The sequence below is a fragment of the Ylistrum balloti genome, unplaced genomic scaffold, assembly GCF_031769215.1.
Source record: "Ylistrum balloti isolate Yb309-2 unplaced genomic scaffold, AGI_CSIRO_Ybal_v1 Utg370734, whole genome shotgun sequence".
Classification (NCBI taxonomy): Eukaryota; Metazoa; Mollusca; class Bivalvia; order Pectinida; family Pectinidae; genus Ylistrum; species Ylistrum balloti.
This window is the reverse complement of record NW_026782433.1, coordinates 321509-341445: the sequence shown is the minus strand read 5'-3', so window position 1 is coordinate 341445 and position 19937 is coordinate 321509. Positions and strand designations below refer to the sequence as shown.

The window sequence follows — 19937 nt, the reverse complement described above, 5'->3', positions numbered from 1 at the left end:
ATAAGTTTTTATTCACCCTTAAATTCCCCGTTTCTTCTTTTGGTGTCATGAAGGAAAACAATATGAAGCAGAAATTTTGCTATGTTTTACAACTCGAAATGTGTAAATTAAAAAATGTTTCATAAACAAGCTAAAAATTAAGATTGTCATTGTTGTTATAGTTCTGCTTCAGAATGAATAGGATTTCAGAATATGCAATATATTTTTTATTTACAAATGTAACATTTGTTTTGAGTTCTGAAATTATTTGTAGAGAACATAAATTTACTCTTAACTTTGTTAAACTTTAAATTTTACTAACACTTATAGAACATAATGTTTAATTTACGCACTGTGGAGTGACTATGCTTTTATCATGTAAACCTCTGTGCTAAATTTTCATCTGTCTGTGATAAAATTACCAGTCATCAACCCTTCAATGTAACAAATGAGAGTTTGTTTTATTTTTGGATTTCATGATAAAAGGAATTAAACGATTTTATTTTTTTATCACAGAGGAATTTGAACATCTTTCGATGTATGTTGATTGTCAGTTATACTGTATCACTTTGTTTTGACCAATGCATTTTTTGTAAGCAGTATATCTCCAAATACATTCTTTTATCAAATAATTGTGGTTCTACCATTTTGGCACTATCTAATAATTTTGATAAAAATATATTTAAATAAATCAACTTTCTATGCACTAACTTTAATTCAAATTTAACTTTCTTTTTCATCTAAAGCCATATTCTTTAAAATACAGTAAATGTAGTTTTGTTGTGTGGTACTAGGTAAATATAGGTAGATAAGACTTTTATAATTACACATCCTAGAAAATTCACCTGGCAACTGAGGCAGAACCATTGTTATGTGGAGTTGTGATCCACAGTTATTAAGATATTATGGACAATTAGAAACCAATTATTCATAAATTGCTTTATATAACTTGAAATCATAAAAAAAAAATAAACAGTGATTTTACTGAAAATATTTGTCTTTATTTTACAATCTATTGCGTTTAACAATTTTACGCGGATGGATGACCTGGAATTAACCATTTCAATTCAACATCCAGTACATTTAAAAGAATTCAATGGATAGGTCCTAGAGGGACCTTGGCTTCCAGAGGGTAACCATCTTTTACCAGGTATATTCTAGAGACTTTCTGAATATTGATAACGTTCAGGACAGACTTGATTTTCCGATAGCTTTATTTTCCTGTAACCAGACTACATTCAGGACACTTAACATCTTCTCTAGTGTAAGAGATGAGATATACTTTAGTATTTTGGGCATTGAGCATCTTTTCAACAGTAGTGTAATTTCCAGACCATTTTCAGATCTTGACCAATAGCAGTCGGCCAATACTCAGGCCTCTGTCTATACCTTAAAAATATTCAAGACAGTGACCACCTCTCTTCCTCAAGGGGGTCATCCCCAATAAGGTAATCGTCACATTCAAATCCGTCCAGCTCATTAACGTCCCATTCATTGTCGGACGTAATTTCTGCTCCAGCAGCCATTACAGACTGATGACACAATGACACAGGTTCACTCTGGCCACCACCCTCCTCCTCCTTCTCCTCCTCCTCCTCGCTGCTACTGTCAGCTGTAAAATCATATCATTGGTGTATTATCACGGAAGTAAAACAGTTAATATACAGTGTATAGTAGAATCTCTATCACTCAAAATCTTCAAAAACAACTGTTTCTTATATGCAAACAAATACTTTGGATGATACAGATTCAATCAACGTGACCAAGTTGAAGGTACTTCTTACCAGTTTCTGTTAATAAAACGGAAATAATATTTTCATGAATACAGCTTCTATTGTGAAAACAAAGGATAGTGGCAGAGATAATATCCTTAACTATGTATGCTACAATAAACCCAGAGGATTAACATATTACCTTTGACTCAAATTAAATCAGACTGCATTTGTGTTTGATGGGCACACTTCTAGTCACAAACAGCATTAGACATTATGAAAGTGGATGTATTGCAAGACAAGGGCTATGTACCAAATAAAATTAGTAAATTTTTTAAAACTCCATACGAAGGAAGTCTAACCTGGTCGTAACATGATCTCACGGTCTGCCTTGAGGTGAGGCATTGACAGGTTGTACATATTGATGGTTACACTGCTTCTCGATGTATCAAGGTGTTCTGGCTCCGCTGATGTTCCTGTGTTGAAACAACAGCATAACAATCAGTAAACCATCTATTACAGTACACCAGAATGTTCCATCAACAAAGAAACTGTATGGAATTCAAAACATGGAACAAGATATTCTATTTCTTAAAGCACAGAGTTAGTACTTATTTGTGCTTCTAGAGAAAATTCAGAGATAAAGTACACTGAGCAATGAGGTTCATAAATTTGACTTCATCAAAATCTCACAGACTTATTAACTTACAGAATTTTAACAAGGATTCAAACATGTATTCTTTTAATTCACTTTTTACTATCAAAATTTGGAACATTTCAAAAACAGTTTCAAATTGCAGAATATTTATCCTCATTTTACCTTCTTCGTAAAAATTCCTGTGGCATCCTAAATGCTTCATGAAAATATCTCAAAGAAAGGACAATTTATTGTTTTTAACTACCGACTTTTATTCATACAAATCTTCAGTCTAGAAAGCTTCAGACCGAATTCTTTAAAATCCTGCTCCTTCTTTAGCAATGGTTGGATTTTAAGAATTTGCTCTTTTTCCTCTATTTGGCCCTTCTGCCCCTGGGGGCTGAGAACCACTGTTTATACAAAATTATATTCCCTTTATCCATGATTGCTTCAGTCCAAATCTGGGCTAACTCTTTATACAGAAGATGGAATTTTAAAAACTTGCTAAATTTTCCCTTTTGGGCCCCTGTTCCTTGGTTCCCTTTCCCCCCAAGGATGCTTCAGACTGAATTTGTCAAAATGTCAAAATACATTCTATCTTTCATGACTAGTACTGATTGTTAGCAAAATGTTGATGATGGATGTCAGATGGATGTCACACCATGACATCAGCTCACCAATCCTTTGGACAAGGTGAGCTAAAAACAATACATGGACTGCAGAACTTACCTCCAAGGACTATGGTGAGAGGTTTGGAGTTTTCATCCATACGTGTAATTATAAACCTCTCCACACTATGGTTACTAATATCAAAACACCCACTGAGATCCACAAGTTCCAGGCCATAGCAAAGGTCGGCAAAGGCCATCATAGCTAAATAATGACAGGTTGACAAACTCAAAAGACCATCTTACACACTGTTTTGCAGGAAACAGAAATGGAATTTCAGTACTGCATTCTGCTGTCACTTGAGTTTACCTACATCATGTATAATTCAATGTCAAATTTGAGAATAACAGCAAATATAATACAGAAGGAGATCTCTTATTCCTACCCCCCAACCCCCTAACCCCTCAAAAAAATCTATAAGTCAGAGCCAACTGACCTTAAAGACTGTCAATTGGTAATATATAATATTTAATTATACTGTTTATATAATGTACCACTACAATAAGCACTTGAGTATGTTAAAATACTGTGTTAACCTCCCATCCATCTACATATATACAAGTAATGAGCTTATTATATAGAGTTCTCTATGGATCACATCCATTAACCATGAAATTTCAAATTTTGCTGGTCTCTTACAACAAAACATTTCTATAGCACAGCTCATGGATTTCCATTTTCACCGAGAGAGAATGCTTCTATTGAAATCCAAGAAATTGTATATCAAGAATTTACACCAAGAAAGGAAAATAAAAAGGATTTGCTGTCCTCTCTATCACTGCTTTACAAAAATGAATGACCACAAGTTAGAGAATGCATGAGGTACACGTGTATACCCCAGACAATGTAACAAGTAAAGCTGGAGGTGGACTGAATATAGGGCAGTGTTAATAATGAGGTGAAAATTTTAAGTCGTATTATTCAACTCACTGCTATATTAAAACTAAGTAGAAACAGTGACAAGAAAAACAAATATTTTCCCGTAAACAGTGGTGCATTTAAGTACCTCGATCAGTGATACCAGAACAGGTGCGGGCCACCAGTGATTGTAGCTTCCCAGAAGTAGCGAGCGCCTCCACACAACTATCACTCACCTGTAGGTCAAATATATATCACAGCTATACAATTACAATTGTAAATCAAACATGATATCTAAATGATTTATAGAAACACGCCTGTCTGTATGTTAAGATGTGACTACCTGAGACAGGTAACTGGTGTTTAGATAAGACAGATTGTGTGACTTATGTGAGACAGGTAACTGATGTAAAGGTGAGACAGATCAGAATACCTGTCTGTATGTAAAGGTGTGACTTACATGAGACAGGTGACTGATGTTTAGATAAGACAGATCATGTGATTTACATGAGACAGGTGACTGATGTTTAGGTAAGACAGATTGTGTGACTTACATGAGACAGGTAACTGATGTTTAGGTAAGACAGATCGTGTGACTTACTTGAGACAGGTAACTGATATTTAGGTAAGACAGATCGTGTGACTTACGTTAGACAGGTAACTGATGTTTAGGTAAGATAGATCATGTGACTTTCCTAAGACAGGTAACTGATGTTTAGATAGGACAAATTGTGTGACTTACATGAGACAGGTAACTGATGTTTAGGTAAGACAGATTGTGTGACTTACATGAGACAGGTAACTGATGTTTAGATAAGACAGATTGTGTGATTTACATGAGACAGGTAACTGATGTTTAGGTAAGACAGATTGTGTGACTTACATGAGACAGGTAACTGATGTTTAGGTAAGACAATTCATGTGACTTACATGAGACAGGTAACTGATGTTTAGGTAAGACAGATCGTGTGACTTACTTGAGACAGGTAACTGATATTTAGGTAAGACAGATCGTGTGACTTACGTTAGACAGGTAACTGATGTTTAGGTAAGATAGATCATGTGACTTTCCTAAGACAGGTAACTGATGTTTAGATAGGACAAATTGTGTGACTTACATGAGACAGGTAACTGATGTTTAGGTAAGACAGATTGTGTGACTTACATGAGACAGGTAACTGATGTTTAGATAAGACAGATTGTGTGACTTACATGAGACAGGTAACTGATGTTTAGGTAAGACAGATTGTGTGACTTACATGAGACAGGTAACTGATGTTTAGGTAAGACAATTCATGTGACTTACATGAGACAGGTAACTGATGTTTAGGTAAGACAGATCGTGTGACTTACATGAGACAGGTAATTGATGTTTAGGTAAGACAGATTGTGTGACTTACATGAGACAGGTAACTGATGTTTAGGTAAGACAATTCATGTGACTTACATGAGACAGGTAACTGATGTTTAGGTAAGACAGATCGTGTGACTTACATGAGACAGGTAATTGATGTTTAGGTAAGACAGATTGTGTGACTTACATGAGACAGGTAACTGATGTTTAGGTAAGACAGATCAGAACACCTGGTTAAGGCCTGTATTCCAAGATCAGTCACATGCTTGTAACAGCCAGAAATATCAAAATTACTGAAAATGAAATTGTTGACACATATAAAAGATAAATTTTAAAATGGTTTCTAATGTTTCTGATCATGGAAGTGTTGATTCCATTAAGATATCTTATCCATACAGAAATAATTAAGCTGTTTTTATAAAAAAAAAAAAAAAAACAACAACTTTGTTTTAACTAGTATAAATGCACAGACCAGTGTATGATAATGGTATCCTAACTTGCAGAACAAGTTTTAAAACATTTTTGGAAAGTTAACAAGAAATTCAATATCAAAGACAACGATACAATATCAGCTTAGCAGCATTGATACCATTCCCTTCATTATACAAAACGTGCACTTACGTGAGATTTGAGCATCCTACGGCACACTGTACTAAAACTCCATCATCTACAGCAGAATTCTGAGAAAGGCTTAATTCTTTCTAGAAAAAGATATAAAACATTCAAGCCATGTCGTAGATATGATTGTAGGAGATGTTTCAGGTAAACAGATCCAAAATCCGAAATAGTCATCAGACTTCAAGGAATTCAAACATGATTCATAACCCCCATGTTTAATGCAACAGAAAAATATATTAGGAGAAATTCTCGATTTTGGAGTCTTAATGTGAGTTAATTAAAATACTTGGTTAACTCAACCTTAAGCTTATCAGTGAGCACATTGCAAGTCTCCTTAAAGAAGATGACAAAACTAGGTGACAAACTGAAGGAAAAGAACATTGTGTCAAAGAGGAATCACAAGGTACAGAAATAACTGACATCAGACTATTTTCTTGTGTTGATGACAGTAAACACTCAGCAGGATATTTGTTGGTTTTGGAAAAAAGTTCTGTTAAGACACTATCAAGGAGTAAGAGATTTGTGCTTGATATACTAACCAAAAAAATTAACTGACCAATCTTCTTCAGGCCTGAAGATGTAACTGAAAATGGACATAAAAAATTAGTATAAAATAACAATGAAATTGATTAATTCCAGTGGCCTACATATGCAATTTAAATAAAAGTACCTTCAGAAAGGCAAGTATACCCAGTATGTCATGTCTTATAAACATTAAGTGGAAAGATCACATAAATATTCATGAAAGAAATGATGGCTGAGCTAATGTGAAGGTAAAAGGTCAGGGCAGTGACTTCAGGTCAAGAGGTCATGACCTTATGATGAAAGCTTTTATAGCATCACACTTTCTTAAACATCGTAATAAATGCACATACAGATATAATAGACAACAGTTGAAGCACCTTAGTTAACTATATTTACCCTAGTTTCAACAAAACGACTAGAGGTTTATCTTTAATTATGTAATTTGACCTCTGAACCCTACCCAATACCAACCAAGCCTCAATTCAAACATGGTAATGAAAGACAACGTTGAAGACATGAATGTTGAAAAATTGTCTTGTATGGTAACAATTTTTTTTAAATTAACAGGGGAAAAAAAAAAGAATCAAACTTATTCCAATTAATGTATGGCAATTGTGTTCTGTGCAGTTACGGTTTATATCCTCCCAGATGAACTAACACCATCACAAATGCTCATGGTCGTCTGACGATAGGACATGCAACTGTTTGATATGCAGCGATAGCATCTTATTATGTGTATGTCCAATATACCTGGCTCTACTAGTAAGTTCTCATGAAAATTAGATTTTGTATGTCATTCCATTTCAATTTCAGAATCGTCCCTGTATGAAGTTATTATCATCATAAATTAACATTAAGCATGAATTGAACAAAACAGGTTAGCCTAAGTAGGGCATCTGTTGTCGAAATTTAACAAATCTGTGTATATAAATAATTATGACATCACTAGGGTTATATATGCTGCCGTTTGTTACTGATGCTGGTCAAGGTCAAAAGGTCATATAATACATGTTATAGGAAAAGTGGTACTTTTTTTTATAAAACACTAGTAAAGCTAAATTAACAAACCTGCTGTATTCTTGTTGAGATAAAATATACTTACTTTGTGAATAACTGCCTTCCATATGTAGGACTTTCAACCTTTTAAGATTCTGAAAAATACAGATTAAAGTAATCTTATAAAACCACAAAGAGAAGTGAATAAAAGTTGTTTTAATGAGTAACCAGGAGTGAGCTGACTACTGGCACAGTACAGCGGGTACCTGTTCTGATGAAAACTTCACTAAAGGTGAATGTTATTACTTGTCAAGCCTTGACATGCTACCTCTGGCCAGGGTATTGTCTCTTATATAAGAGGTAAACTAGCCTCTCTATGACTGACATAGAATTTGATGTCAAAATGTAACTTAACATAAATATTACAAAACTGAGTAAACAGGATCAGCATGTTATAGCAATGATTACATCAGAGGCCTAAGACTGGTACAAAATTCTGGTCAATTATATAGCATTTCTTGCTATCAGTTCTTATATGATTTTAGGATATTGTCATAATGTTCAAGATTTGGGACATTTATTTTCATTATGTGAAGCATTTTTTTAACATATGAATTTTTTCTTTATTTTTAATATCATATTGGGATAAAAAGAGTAATAATTTATTAGTATGTTTGTTTATAGAAATCTCTCCAACACGTCTTTGTTAATACAGGGATTTATAACAAAACATAAATGTTAATATTATTTAAAGACCTCTCAGTCATTCCTCTAAATATACTGGTTAAAGATTGGTTTTTAAATGTTTATATTGTGGATCAGACTAGTATTATTACAAACTACTCCATCAATGTAAGAGCTTTACACAGCCAGATACTTTTCTTCTTCAAAAACATCAGCGTTCAATCAACATCCTCTCTTGTTTTAAGTAAAGAGTATAACTTACCTGTATCAAGTTGACGAGGCTTATAAGTAAAGAGTAGAATTTACCTGTATGATGTTGATGAGGCTTATAATTAAAGAGTAGAACTTACCTGTGTGATGTTGATGAGACTTATAATTAAAGAGTAGAACTTACCTGTGTGATGTTGATGAGACTTATAATTAAAGAGTAGAACTTACCTGTGTGATGTTGATGAGACTTTGGTCCGTCACAGATTTACAATGACTTATATATAACTCCGTCAAGTGTTTGCATCGCAGACAAATCTTTCGTAATCCCAAGTCTGACAACTGTTTGAAACAAAATTAATTTTGTTAAATGTTCTGTTCTACAAATTCATACTGAATAAAACTATACAGTTGTGGAATCTCTCAAATTTATGTGATGTGAAGACAATGTGAAAACTAAAAATTCTAGTTTGCCATCAGGGAACGAATCAGTAGGGGATTCCACTTATATGATATTGGAAAGAAAAGCAAAAAACTGATCCAGATCAATTAAAGTTAATGGATGAACATGTGAAAAGCAAAAAAACTGATCCAGATCAATTAAAGTTAATGGATGAACATGTGAAAAGCAAAAAAAACTGATCCAGATCAATTAAAGTTAATGGATGAACATGTGAAAAGCAAAAAAACTGATCCAGATCAATTAAAGTTAATGGATGAACATGTGAAAAGCAAAAAACTGATCCAGATCAATTAAAGTTAATGGATGAACATGTGAAAAGCAAAAAAACTGATCCAGATCAATTAAAGTTAATGGATGAACATGTGAAAACAAAAAAGAACATTTTAATACACTTAAACAAAAGAACATATTTATGTAAGAACACTAACCTTGGTACAGTGGTCCAGATTTAGGTACTTTACCGTTGTAGGAAGAGAATGGAAACACTACAACCAAAGGCAGTTCACAGTACTCTTAAACCAAGCTGTACACATTCAAATCAAAATACATACACTACTTCATAAAGACGTTTTATATACAATCGAGGCTTATTTAAAAAAATTCATAGATAAAAGCAGAGATGTCTTTGGGAGTATTGATTAACAACATACAGGGATATTAGTATGATCCTAGGGATGTTTCTCTACTGAGAGGAAGGGGTAAAGTTCAGGTCTTACATCTCCTACTATTCCAGCATTGTTCTGTACATCTACATGCTCCAGTGACTGACAGCCTTGGAAAAGCGAAGTCAACCTGCAATGAACACAAAACAGAAAATTGTGATAATGCAATTTTGTTCAAATAAATTGAAAATCATACCATGGTTTCATCGAATTTCAATATTTGAAAAAGTGAAATATTCTGTGTTGAAATGTCTCAGCTCAGACTACTAGATATTCTAATTGTGGTGTCTTCTTCAGAAATGAGGCCAAATAGGAATTTGTTATATGATGTGTTTCTTCTCAAATTAAGATTATTTGAATTCTCACTTCTTTACACAGAATTCCATGGTTTTCAACTTTTATTTCATCTTACCCTTTATCGCCAACATAGAAACTTCTTTCTTGGATAAACCCCTGTGTAAAGAAAAGCAAAATCATGCATGTAAATGGTTTTTTATTTCAACAACAGAAATATGCAAGACTACATTATACGAAATGATAAATTGTAAGATAAAATGTAGAAAAAAAAAAACAAGAAAATGGCTGAAAGAGAGAAATGCTCTTGGTCCCAGGCATATAGGTATCAGTTCAGAGGTTGTCAAAATGTAACATATGACACAATGGACAAACATGAGAAACACTATATGCCCCTGGGTTTTCCCTAACTTTCAAAATCATGCATTTTGACACATTCAATTGACAAAGAACCCTCAAAATTGTTACAGTTTTACTCTATATCATGTGTGTTTGAGTCTGAGAATCTGAGGGAAAACCCTGATGCCCCCATAAACTGGTTGAGGCAAAGATATAAAAATGACAGACAGAAAGTTGAATAAGTTACTCATAATTAAAACAGGAGAACACATATCAGTATTTACCCTGAGTTTAGGACAAGCTTGTGCTATGGTCCTAAGTGAAACATCTGTGACACTAGCTCCAGACACATTCAGCTCAGTCAGGTTTGGACAGTTGGCACCTTCAATAAAATAACAAATTTTTGCGGGTTAATAAAATTACAATTCTATACTCTCGTTTTTTTTTTTTTTTTTGATGGCATACATTCCCTCTATTGCCTTACAGCTGATCTTATTCATGAATGGTTTGAAAGAACGTGTATGTTGCAGACTTACCAATACTGTCAGCACACAGGTCACTGAGAAGTTGTGGGGAGGCAGAAAGGTCCAGTGCCCGCAAATAGACACCACATCGCTGTAACAGGCTGTTCAGGATAGAATCTGTCAGACCTAAAATAACAACATGCAGGTCATGAATTAAATTTCCTTATTAAAGATATTCCATAATCTTATATAATTATTTAAATTAATTAATTTAATTAATAGAAATGAAAAGAAATTCTGCAGTACAGAAGTCAGTCCTCATAAAGGAAAACATTTAAAGCTTGAATTCTACAGAGCTAATTCAAGTCTGTTATTATATTCAATTATATAAAAGATGACAGTGTAACAATGCCTTACAAGTTTTTTTCGTCTAAAATCTGGATCCAAGCAATCAAAATGGTCATTGTTATGATGATTTCAATTGTTCACCCAATGATCTATAATTATAACACAAAAATTTGGATTTATTTCTGAAATGCACTAATACTTCCTGAAAACCTGATTAAAACAGAGCCTTTTAATGAGGTGGACAACAACCTGAGAACAGATGGAAGGAAAGTAACACCTTGTTTCTCTGCTGCTTTGCCATAGCATGACAAAAACTGAAGATAGGTAGTTAAGATAAAATATCTTTCCATATAACTTTCTGATATTTTGAGCAAGTGAAAACATTAAATGATGGTAGATTTATTGACTAATGTACATTTCACATGTCAATCATAAACACTTCTTGAGAGAATTTTTGAAACAAGGAAACAACAGATAATTCTACATTAGCCAATTTATTTAATCTTTTCTTAATGCCTTTCAGGAAAGCTTCCTTAATAATACTGTTGCATTACATGAGAATTACTAGAAAGTTGATAGAATATTAGCCATGGTCTATTTAGTGACATTTTCTCTGTAGCCAGGTACTGGCTGCAGGTCAGTGTTTTTTCTCCGGGAACTCTGACTTCCCTCCACCATGCAGACCTGTTAAGTCCTTAAATGACTCTGGTTGTTAATAGGATGTAGAACAACAATAGGCTAAATTCCCTGTCTTCTAGTGTACAGGAGACAATGTAACTTATACCAGGTACAGTCTCCAAAAAAAGAGAACACAATCCATGTGCTTGTAAGAGTGATGCCCCTTGCATCAGATGGCACTTCAGTTTCTATCACTTTTGTGTTAAGTGTGGACTGTGATGGTGAGCTGATCGGGTAAGAAAATCTTGATACATTTTCTGAGGTACAACAAAATCTAAAAATTAATCCAGAGACTGAATTTGTTTACTCATTACTATAATGACTTCATTGCGGGATGAACTCTGGAAAATAATGTGAATCAGACAGCAAATTTGTCATCTATGGCAGTCTCGCCAGACAATGCTTTAGGAGAATAGTTCTCTCTAGGAAGTGCTTTAATAAAATAATAAACAGATAAGTGTTTTCTCTATTTATGATCACCTTCTTCCTTTTCTCAATATAGAAACATTCCTGTATGGCTCCACCAACAGGATTGATACATCGTAAATATTGCAATATCCATAGGCTAATGTTTATTTGCTTACATTTTGCGCAAGATTTATGTACTTTGACTGTTAAAATTTCTGTGTTCTCATGAGTTCTAAATAAAGTAGCTATAATTTAAAGTACCTTTAATGAATCCTTTGAACATGTGTCGGAATTGAAGCTTGTGTTGTCGATTCCAAGATTTCTGGGCTAAGTGGCGCCACCTTCTACACACCCTTTCAACTCTAACATGTTCTTTAACAGACAGAAAGGAGAAGATGAGCATGAGGCTGTCATCATACAGCCGTTGGATCGCACATTCTCCACAGGCATCAAGCTCTAGGTGTGACACATTTGGCAGTGTTACCTGTTGGAGAGAAGCACAGAATTGCAGCATTATCTATATATACTTACCCTTACTGTCAGGCATCACGCAGTAGTCATTGTTTAGTAAACCTTAACTATTGTCAAATTCACCATTGATCTTTTAATCTTATTTGATGACAACTTTCATATCATGAAGTTTTAAAATTGGATTTGATGATCTAAGGTGTTACTATGAATTAGAAAATCTGGTGAGAGGTTCTCAAGATATATATGACATTGTTTTAGAATGTGACACAATGGTATGACATGGACAACCCTACATGCTCGCCATAAAATGGACACAGAAACAGATTGTTTTAAGGCTTTTAGTATGGGCTGGATCCTTCCGATACACAAATACCACTCTCACTAACTAAAACCCACATATCACACAGAAACAAACTGTTTTAAGGCTTTAATTGGCTGGATCCTTCTACTCTATGTATACCACTCTCACTCTAACTATGAAAACTCATATGTAACATATAACAACTGAATTTAGATATCCTGTTCTCATCAGAGTTCTATTACTAATGAACAGGAATAACAAATAGCAGACATGTAACTTTTCAACGGAAAAAAAGTGTGACTAATATGTATTATTCCCAGAGGAACAAGGACTTTCTGATAGTAGGGAAATATTAATTATCATCAGGTTATCTACCTGTTCACTACAATGGAAGTCTGATTCACATGTATCACCATCCTGGGTCTGGGTTGGTAGGGAGGGAGGAAGTCGGGTCTGCCAATTAGCTCCTTCAGAGTATGATACACGCTTCGATTCTTCTGCAGGAGCGACTCGCATCAACCTTAAACATAGGTTACAGTGATAAACGGCGAAATAAAACCAAATCAATGAAAAGTTTTCCTACCTCAGGTTTAAACTCAATGATTTCATTGAAGAAGGAGAGAATGGGGGTTGGTTGAGGATGGTACTTAAAACTTCCTATTAAACATCATGCTTAATTTCATAAGTGCAAAATTTAAAAAATGAGACTGGACAGGAAAGACATGGGAAACACTATGTGCAACTCTGTAAAATGGCAAGAGTATATCATAAATTTGGAGTACAAGAACTTCTATTTTTTATAATTACACATGTATGTGATGCTGATTTTTTTCTTTTTTTATCAAACATCAAAGCAAGCTTTTAGAATCTTAAACTTTAAGTACAAGCTATCACAAACCTTCCATCTAACATTAGTTCCTCATCTGTAGCTTGCAATGCTCTGGTCATACTCTTCTTGTCTTGAAAGGTAACAAAGGCAATGCTGTAATATATACAAAAACTGTACAAGAAATTGTATTACAGTACAATCTAGGTAAACTAAAACGACATTGAACAGATACTTCTCATACTTGGCAATGTATTTTGATGAATTCCTTTGATAAAATTGTGTGTATTTATATATATATATATATATATAATTACAATTGTCAAATAGCTTTAATGAAAGTAAATTTCCCATATAACATTCTGGAATAGGAAAGATTAGAGGACATAAAAATCGTGAACTGTTATTAGATAGTCAGAAATCTATTTTACATTTATTTTAGTAATATTTTGTCACCTCATCTCAGATAAAGAAAAGCTGTATAAATTAGTGTTAGAAATAGAACAGTATTAAAGGACTCATTAGTGCACAATGGCAAACAAACATCTTATAGACTTGACTGAATGAACGTCCTGTTCTATTTTTTAGAAACATCAACCTTGACACCAGTGAATTGCTAAAATATCTATCAGAATACTTGTATTTGATTTCAGCACTTCACATTTCTGGATTAAGATGTTATCTCCTGAGTCAAAATTAGGCAAAAGGATGGACAAAAATTTCTAAAGGACAATTCCATACCTAAAACGGGCAACTAAAAAACAGGATAAAAATATCCACTTATACCTTAAGTTGTCCCCAAACAAAATTATGTGATATAGCAAGCTTATGGGGGGTATACCTGCCAATGGGACCATTTCTTCAGACAATCTGTACTGGTATAGAGAGGGTATACCTGCCAATGGGACCATTTCTTCAGACAATCTGTACTGGTATAGAGAGGGTATACCTGCCAATGGGACCATTTCTTCAGACAATCTGTACTGGTATAGAGAGGGTTACCCACCCACATGTCCATTTCTTCACACAGCCTGTTATGTTTTATGGAGTGTTACCTTCCCACAGGTCCATTTCTTCACACAGTCTGTTGTTTTATGGAGTGTTACCTACCCACGAGACCATTTCTTCACACGGTCTTTTATGTTTAATGGAGTGTTACCTAACCACGGGACCATCTCTTCACACAGTCTGTTATGTTTTATGGAGTGTTACCTACCCACAGGACCATTTCTTCATACAGTCTGTTATGTGTTATGGAGTGTTACCTACCCACGGGAGCATTTCTTCACACAGTCTGTTATGTTTTATGGGGTGTTACCTACCCACGGGACCATTTCTTCAGGTGGTCTTTTACAACATAGCAGTAATCTACTGTTCCAAACTGACTGAAGTGTTTAGTCAACTGGTGCTGCTTCACCTGCCAAAGTTAATGAGTAAAAATAACTTACATTCATATAATAATGAATATCAATCTTGATGGTAAAAATATAAATAAATTGTCAAACTTGTTTAAATAAACCTACAAATGTTTATATTTTGTTTTTTATAACAGAATCATATTCATATATACATATATACATATAGAAAAAAGTAAAAACACTGGAAAACACATGATGTAAAACATAAGCGCTTCCATCGTTTAACTTTTTTCTATATCTACTGGGCACGGAGAATTCACCACATTTTCAATATATACCGGTATATAAATGTATATATATATATATACTGGTATGTGCCACGTGAAACCATTTATGAAGCACAAAACTGTTGGATATAATTGAAAATGCTATACACTATATGTATTGAAAACACTTTTAACATCAGCAAAAATAAAATTCATTGTCAAAATCAACATCACCTACTGACACAGTCATCTTTCAGAATGGTTAGTATCTTGTACGACTATAACTGAGAATTAAAGTATAGATTAGAGGAAAGAGTATTTTCTGTCTTCGTCTGTGGTAGGTAAAACACTTCAATTTGAGTTATGTTCTTCATGGGGGAAAATATAACTAAATTACATCATTGGTCATTTTTCTATGCCTTGTTCTCTACAGTTGATAGTTATATCACTCTTGCCTATAGATAACCCAGGTACTATCCCACTGTAAGACATATATATGACAGCTCTAGAAAATGAACAATGACGTTTTTACCTATCCCCATATTCTTTCTTGATTGAGAATGACTATATCTTTTGGTAATGACACTGCATTGTGTAAGTATAATTTTGATATCCATCAGTATTTGATATTTACAGTTTTCAAAAGAAATTTGGTTTAGTTCTACTACAACATTGCTATCATAAGATCATGAACAAGAGCACCACAAAGCGGCATAAAATACGTCCGTGAATATCCAAAACAGTGAAGGGGCATAACTCTTAGCCCGTTCAGGAAATCACAATCTTAATATCATGGTGATTAAGCCTACCAAGTTTCATAAAGATCGGCAGAAAAATATTGAAGGAGATCTCCAGACAAGATTTCTACAGTGAAATAAACAAAGGGGCATAACTCTTATTCAAATCGTCTAATCAAAACCCCGTTCAGGAAATCACAATTTCATATCATGGTGATTAAGCCTACCAAGTTTCATAAAGATGGGCTGAAAAATGTAGGAGATCTCCGAACAAATAAAAGTTTACGATGGACACCAGATGGATGGACAGCGCCATACCATAATACGTCCGTCTTTCGACGGGCGTATAAAAAGTCAGTGTTTGTCCAAGTCACTTTTAAGTCAACTAAAAGCTGGTTTATTTCCCAGTGATATTTCTTTGATTATGGAGAACACATTACGAAAGACAGATCTTGAGGTTTATGCCAAATATATATAGTACACACATGTATGTACATGTATATGTTAAACAAAAGAAATTTCAATTCTGTTCCTATTAATTCAATTTTACACACTTTCCGTCTATACAACTCAAACACTTGGGTTATCTTTTTTATGTAAATGGAATAAGGCATAGCAATTATTGAACAAATAATGAACATGCCCTTATATAACAAATAACTGCCATAAGTGACCCAATTCAACAGCACCTACAAACTGATCCAAGTTTTACCTTTCTATCATTTGCTTAATAATCAACATAAAGTTACAAACCCTGTAGCTGATGTTTCCAACAAAGATTTTTCTCTGAAGGTTGAATTTGTCTCCATCATCACGACCACTGGGCGATTCAACTTTACCAGAACTCAAGTTAATATCTGTATTTTCTTCCATTCCTGTCAACACAAAGTGTGACAATTATAGAAATATTGTAGTGAAATCAAAATAGATTTTAACCTATCATGAGGCACTTTTTTCAGATGTACATGAAGCTATTTAAAAAATTAACTGTTTCAATATTTCTATTTTGAGATTTAAACAATCATTGAAACTAAATACCACCAATCATTCAAGCTAAATGCCACCAATCATTCAAGCTAAATGACACCAATCATTCAAGCTAAATGACACCAATCATTCAAGCTAAATGCCACCAATCATTCAAGCTAAATGCCACCAATCATTCAAGCTAAATACCACCTAAATGACACAAATATCTCTGATATTCTGATTTGATTCATATACTGCCATCGCATAGATTAAAAAAAGTTTACAGAAGGACCCCAACGGAAATAAGCGTATATTATTACGCTTTTTGAGCTATCCTTGGATAGATTTGTTTAACATATATATCAGTTGTCTTTATTGTGATTTTATGTTCCGGTGTTGCATGTTTTATTTATGTCAATTTTTCACCTTATGTACTATGTAACATGTATTTTATTTATCATGCTTTGTATACATTTGTGCAAATCTTTCCTGAATAAATTTATTATTATTATTATTATTACTAGTAAAGTAATGATTTTTTACTATGATAAACACTGTCACTAAAAGTGTAGCTGGGTTTAAGCACAGACTTAGATGTCCAAATCTGTTGTAAATATCCTTTAATGAATATTTAGGTCTCTGATGCAATTTATTCTGTAAGACAGGGACTGGGATTATGACCCACATGTGTCTTCCCTATATACGTTTTAAATTAATATTAACGTGTAAAAGAGTGTAACATTAATTGTTACGGCGCCATAGGTTAACATATAATCACCAAATATATTTTACTATGTTGTGTAAGCCCTGTAGATAGGGCGTCTGCTTAGTGGGACACGGGGTCAGTTTAACAACAAATTAGTTATATCTTTGTAGTTCTCGTTGGCCCCAAACACCATAATTTTGACGGTTACACATCTGATATACATATCAAAATAAAAATCGTTGTCATAACTCCCCAGTAGTTGTACTGGTCTAGTTCTGTAACAGAGAGGACGTACTGACTGTGTAGTGCCGACACCTTTGGACAAGCGTCATAGAAAATGGCAAAATGCATTCTCGTCATAACACCGTTGGTCGGGAAATGAGGAAATGTGGTTAATTGCTATCTAGAAATCTTTAGTTTATGATAAAGCAAACATAGATTCAGTATCGACAATGTTTACCGTATACAGGCCAAATCTCTCCATAAATTCGCGCACATATTTGACTTGATTATTTTCCCTTCAGTGCAAAAGAGTTAGCTAATTATCAGTAGTTATTTCCCCTTAATCGGAACAGTGAACGTAAGCTCTCAAGATATTGTATTTCCACTAACAAAGATGTAAAACAAAGGAACATAATAATGCAAACACAACTTGAGACCATAGATTACAATAGATAATGATGAAAAAATTCACAGTTATAGTAAAGCATTATAGATTTGTAGTTTAAGACGAGATAAATTTTAAGAACCAATTGTAACACGGCATAGACTCGCTCTGTTGATGTGTAGGGTACATACATGCTGATATAGAAAGCGGTAAGAATTGCCAGGATATATACTTATGTAGTGTGAGTTAAAACATTTCAAGGAAGCTTATATGACCTTTTTCCACAGGAAATCTCTCTAGATATCCTTCTAATAGTATGAATTAAGAATAGAGTGAACCATTAAAAATGTTAGAGTCATGATTTTGGAACATAAAATCTATAGTAAATTTAAACACTATAGCAAACTTGAAGGCCTCTTTACAGAGCAGCCACACGGAAGCGTCCGCTACTATACTTTCACATTGTAGCTAAAAATACATGAGAATATCATCATACCTTGTTATCATCTGATCAAAAGACACCGAATAAGATTTCATCTATAAACCATAATTCAAACTACTATAACTAGCAGAAACAACCTTGTAAATAATCCTTTGTAATACGTAAATGTACGAGAATTCTACGATGAATATTAAGCAGCAAAACAGACCTCTAAGAAAAAGGTTTTCATGTATCAAAGGACGGATGAAGGACCAAAAAAACCTCAAATCTGATGTTATTTGATGACGATCATCCCCAATATGGCTGTCGGTATGGCGACGGTGACCAACGCTTATCACGTAATGGCAAATATTCAATTCAGACCTCGTATATTAAATGACAAACATTGTAAGAAATCCTAGTAAAATACAAAAACTGCCGACAAAATAAAGACGGTCTAGAAAACAGCCTATGTACTTCAAAGAGTTGGATCTTAATTCAGTAAAGATCTGTTTCCAGTCATTCTCTACAAATGATAAAGATAGTATGCGTTTCCGCACGCATTTTACATACTACGTTGCAAGACAAATAATAATAATAAATAATAAAAAAAAATAGGTAGCAAACACGATGGCCATGTATACGCTCAACAGAGCAGAGCCGATGGCACATCACCACCGAGAAAAACCTACTGTTTGTGAATATCATTAGATTTCAAGGCTTCGTCATGTGAAGGTGAAATTCTACAGAGAAATCACAATGACTTTTTCACATAGAGTCTCCTTCGTATTGAAACACAGCAAACTTTAAACTATCTATTTTTATCACTTAAACATTCAAACAACCAAATACAAAAGAGCAAACTCACAACTAGCTTCAAACATTCGCTTCAAACATTCATAACAATCTAATACAAAAAAAAAAAAAAAATATTGGAAAGCTATTTTTAAATCGGTTACCGTCAATGACTACTGACATAAGGAAATGAAGAACATGTGTACTTGCAACTTCAAATAGAGTCTCTTATATTTAGACCTGACAACACCTGGTATCCTCACTTTGTTAATTCATCTGTCAACAGCCGATTTTTTTGCGGAGACCCAGATAATGGAAACAAGCATTTGGAATTCGAATCAAAAGACATATTAACCGTGTAATATGGCACATTAATTTCATCAGATTTCCCGTGTAGTATCTAAACATTGCTTTGGTGAGTGAGTGTTAACAAGAGTATCAATGAAGCTGATGAATGCTCTCCGAAAACGACTTTATTGGACACAAAATTTTAGTAAAGGGCAATAATTCTGTAAGTATGGGGTCGCAGGCCCTGAATTTGGTTTACTGAATATTTTCTTAGTAAAAAAATAACAAAGGGCAATA

The 19937-nt window shown here is 33.9% G+C and overlaps 1 protein-coding gene across 2 annotated transcripts; it reads right to left on the bottom strand.

Annotated features, from left to right (window-relative positions):
• Window positions 1-958: 958 nt before the first annotated feature.
• LOC132557857 (putative RNA-binding protein EEED8.10) lies at window positions 959-18009 on the bottom strand. 2 transcript variants are annotated; one of them, XM_060222387.1, is made up of 20 exons: window positions 17990-18009; window positions 16608-16729; window positions 14816-14910; window positions 13566-13649; window positions 13043-13187; window positions 12157-12379; window positions 10534-10647; window positions 10282-10379; window positions 9777-9817; window positions 9419-9494; window positions 9131-9187; window positions 8471-8581; window positions 7455-7503; window positions 6367-6410; window positions 5831-5910; window positions 5397-5502; window positions 4004-4091; window positions 3058-3201; window positions 2054-2167; window positions 959-1591 (listed from the first exon to the last, which is right to left on the bottom strand). In XM_060222387.1, the coding sequence occupies exons 2-20, from the start codon at window positions 16725-16727 to the stop codon at window positions 1380-1382; spliced, it is 2001 nt and encodes a 666-aa protein (XP_060078370.1). In that variant the 5' UTR covers window positions 16728-16729; window positions 17990-18009; the 3' UTR covers window positions 959-1379. The 2 variants fall into 2 exon arrangements, with proteins under 2 accessions (XP_060078370.1, XP_060078371.1); XM_060222388.1 differs by lacking the exon at window positions 3058-3201.
• Between the last annotated feature and the right edge of the window lie 1928 nt (window positions 18010-19937).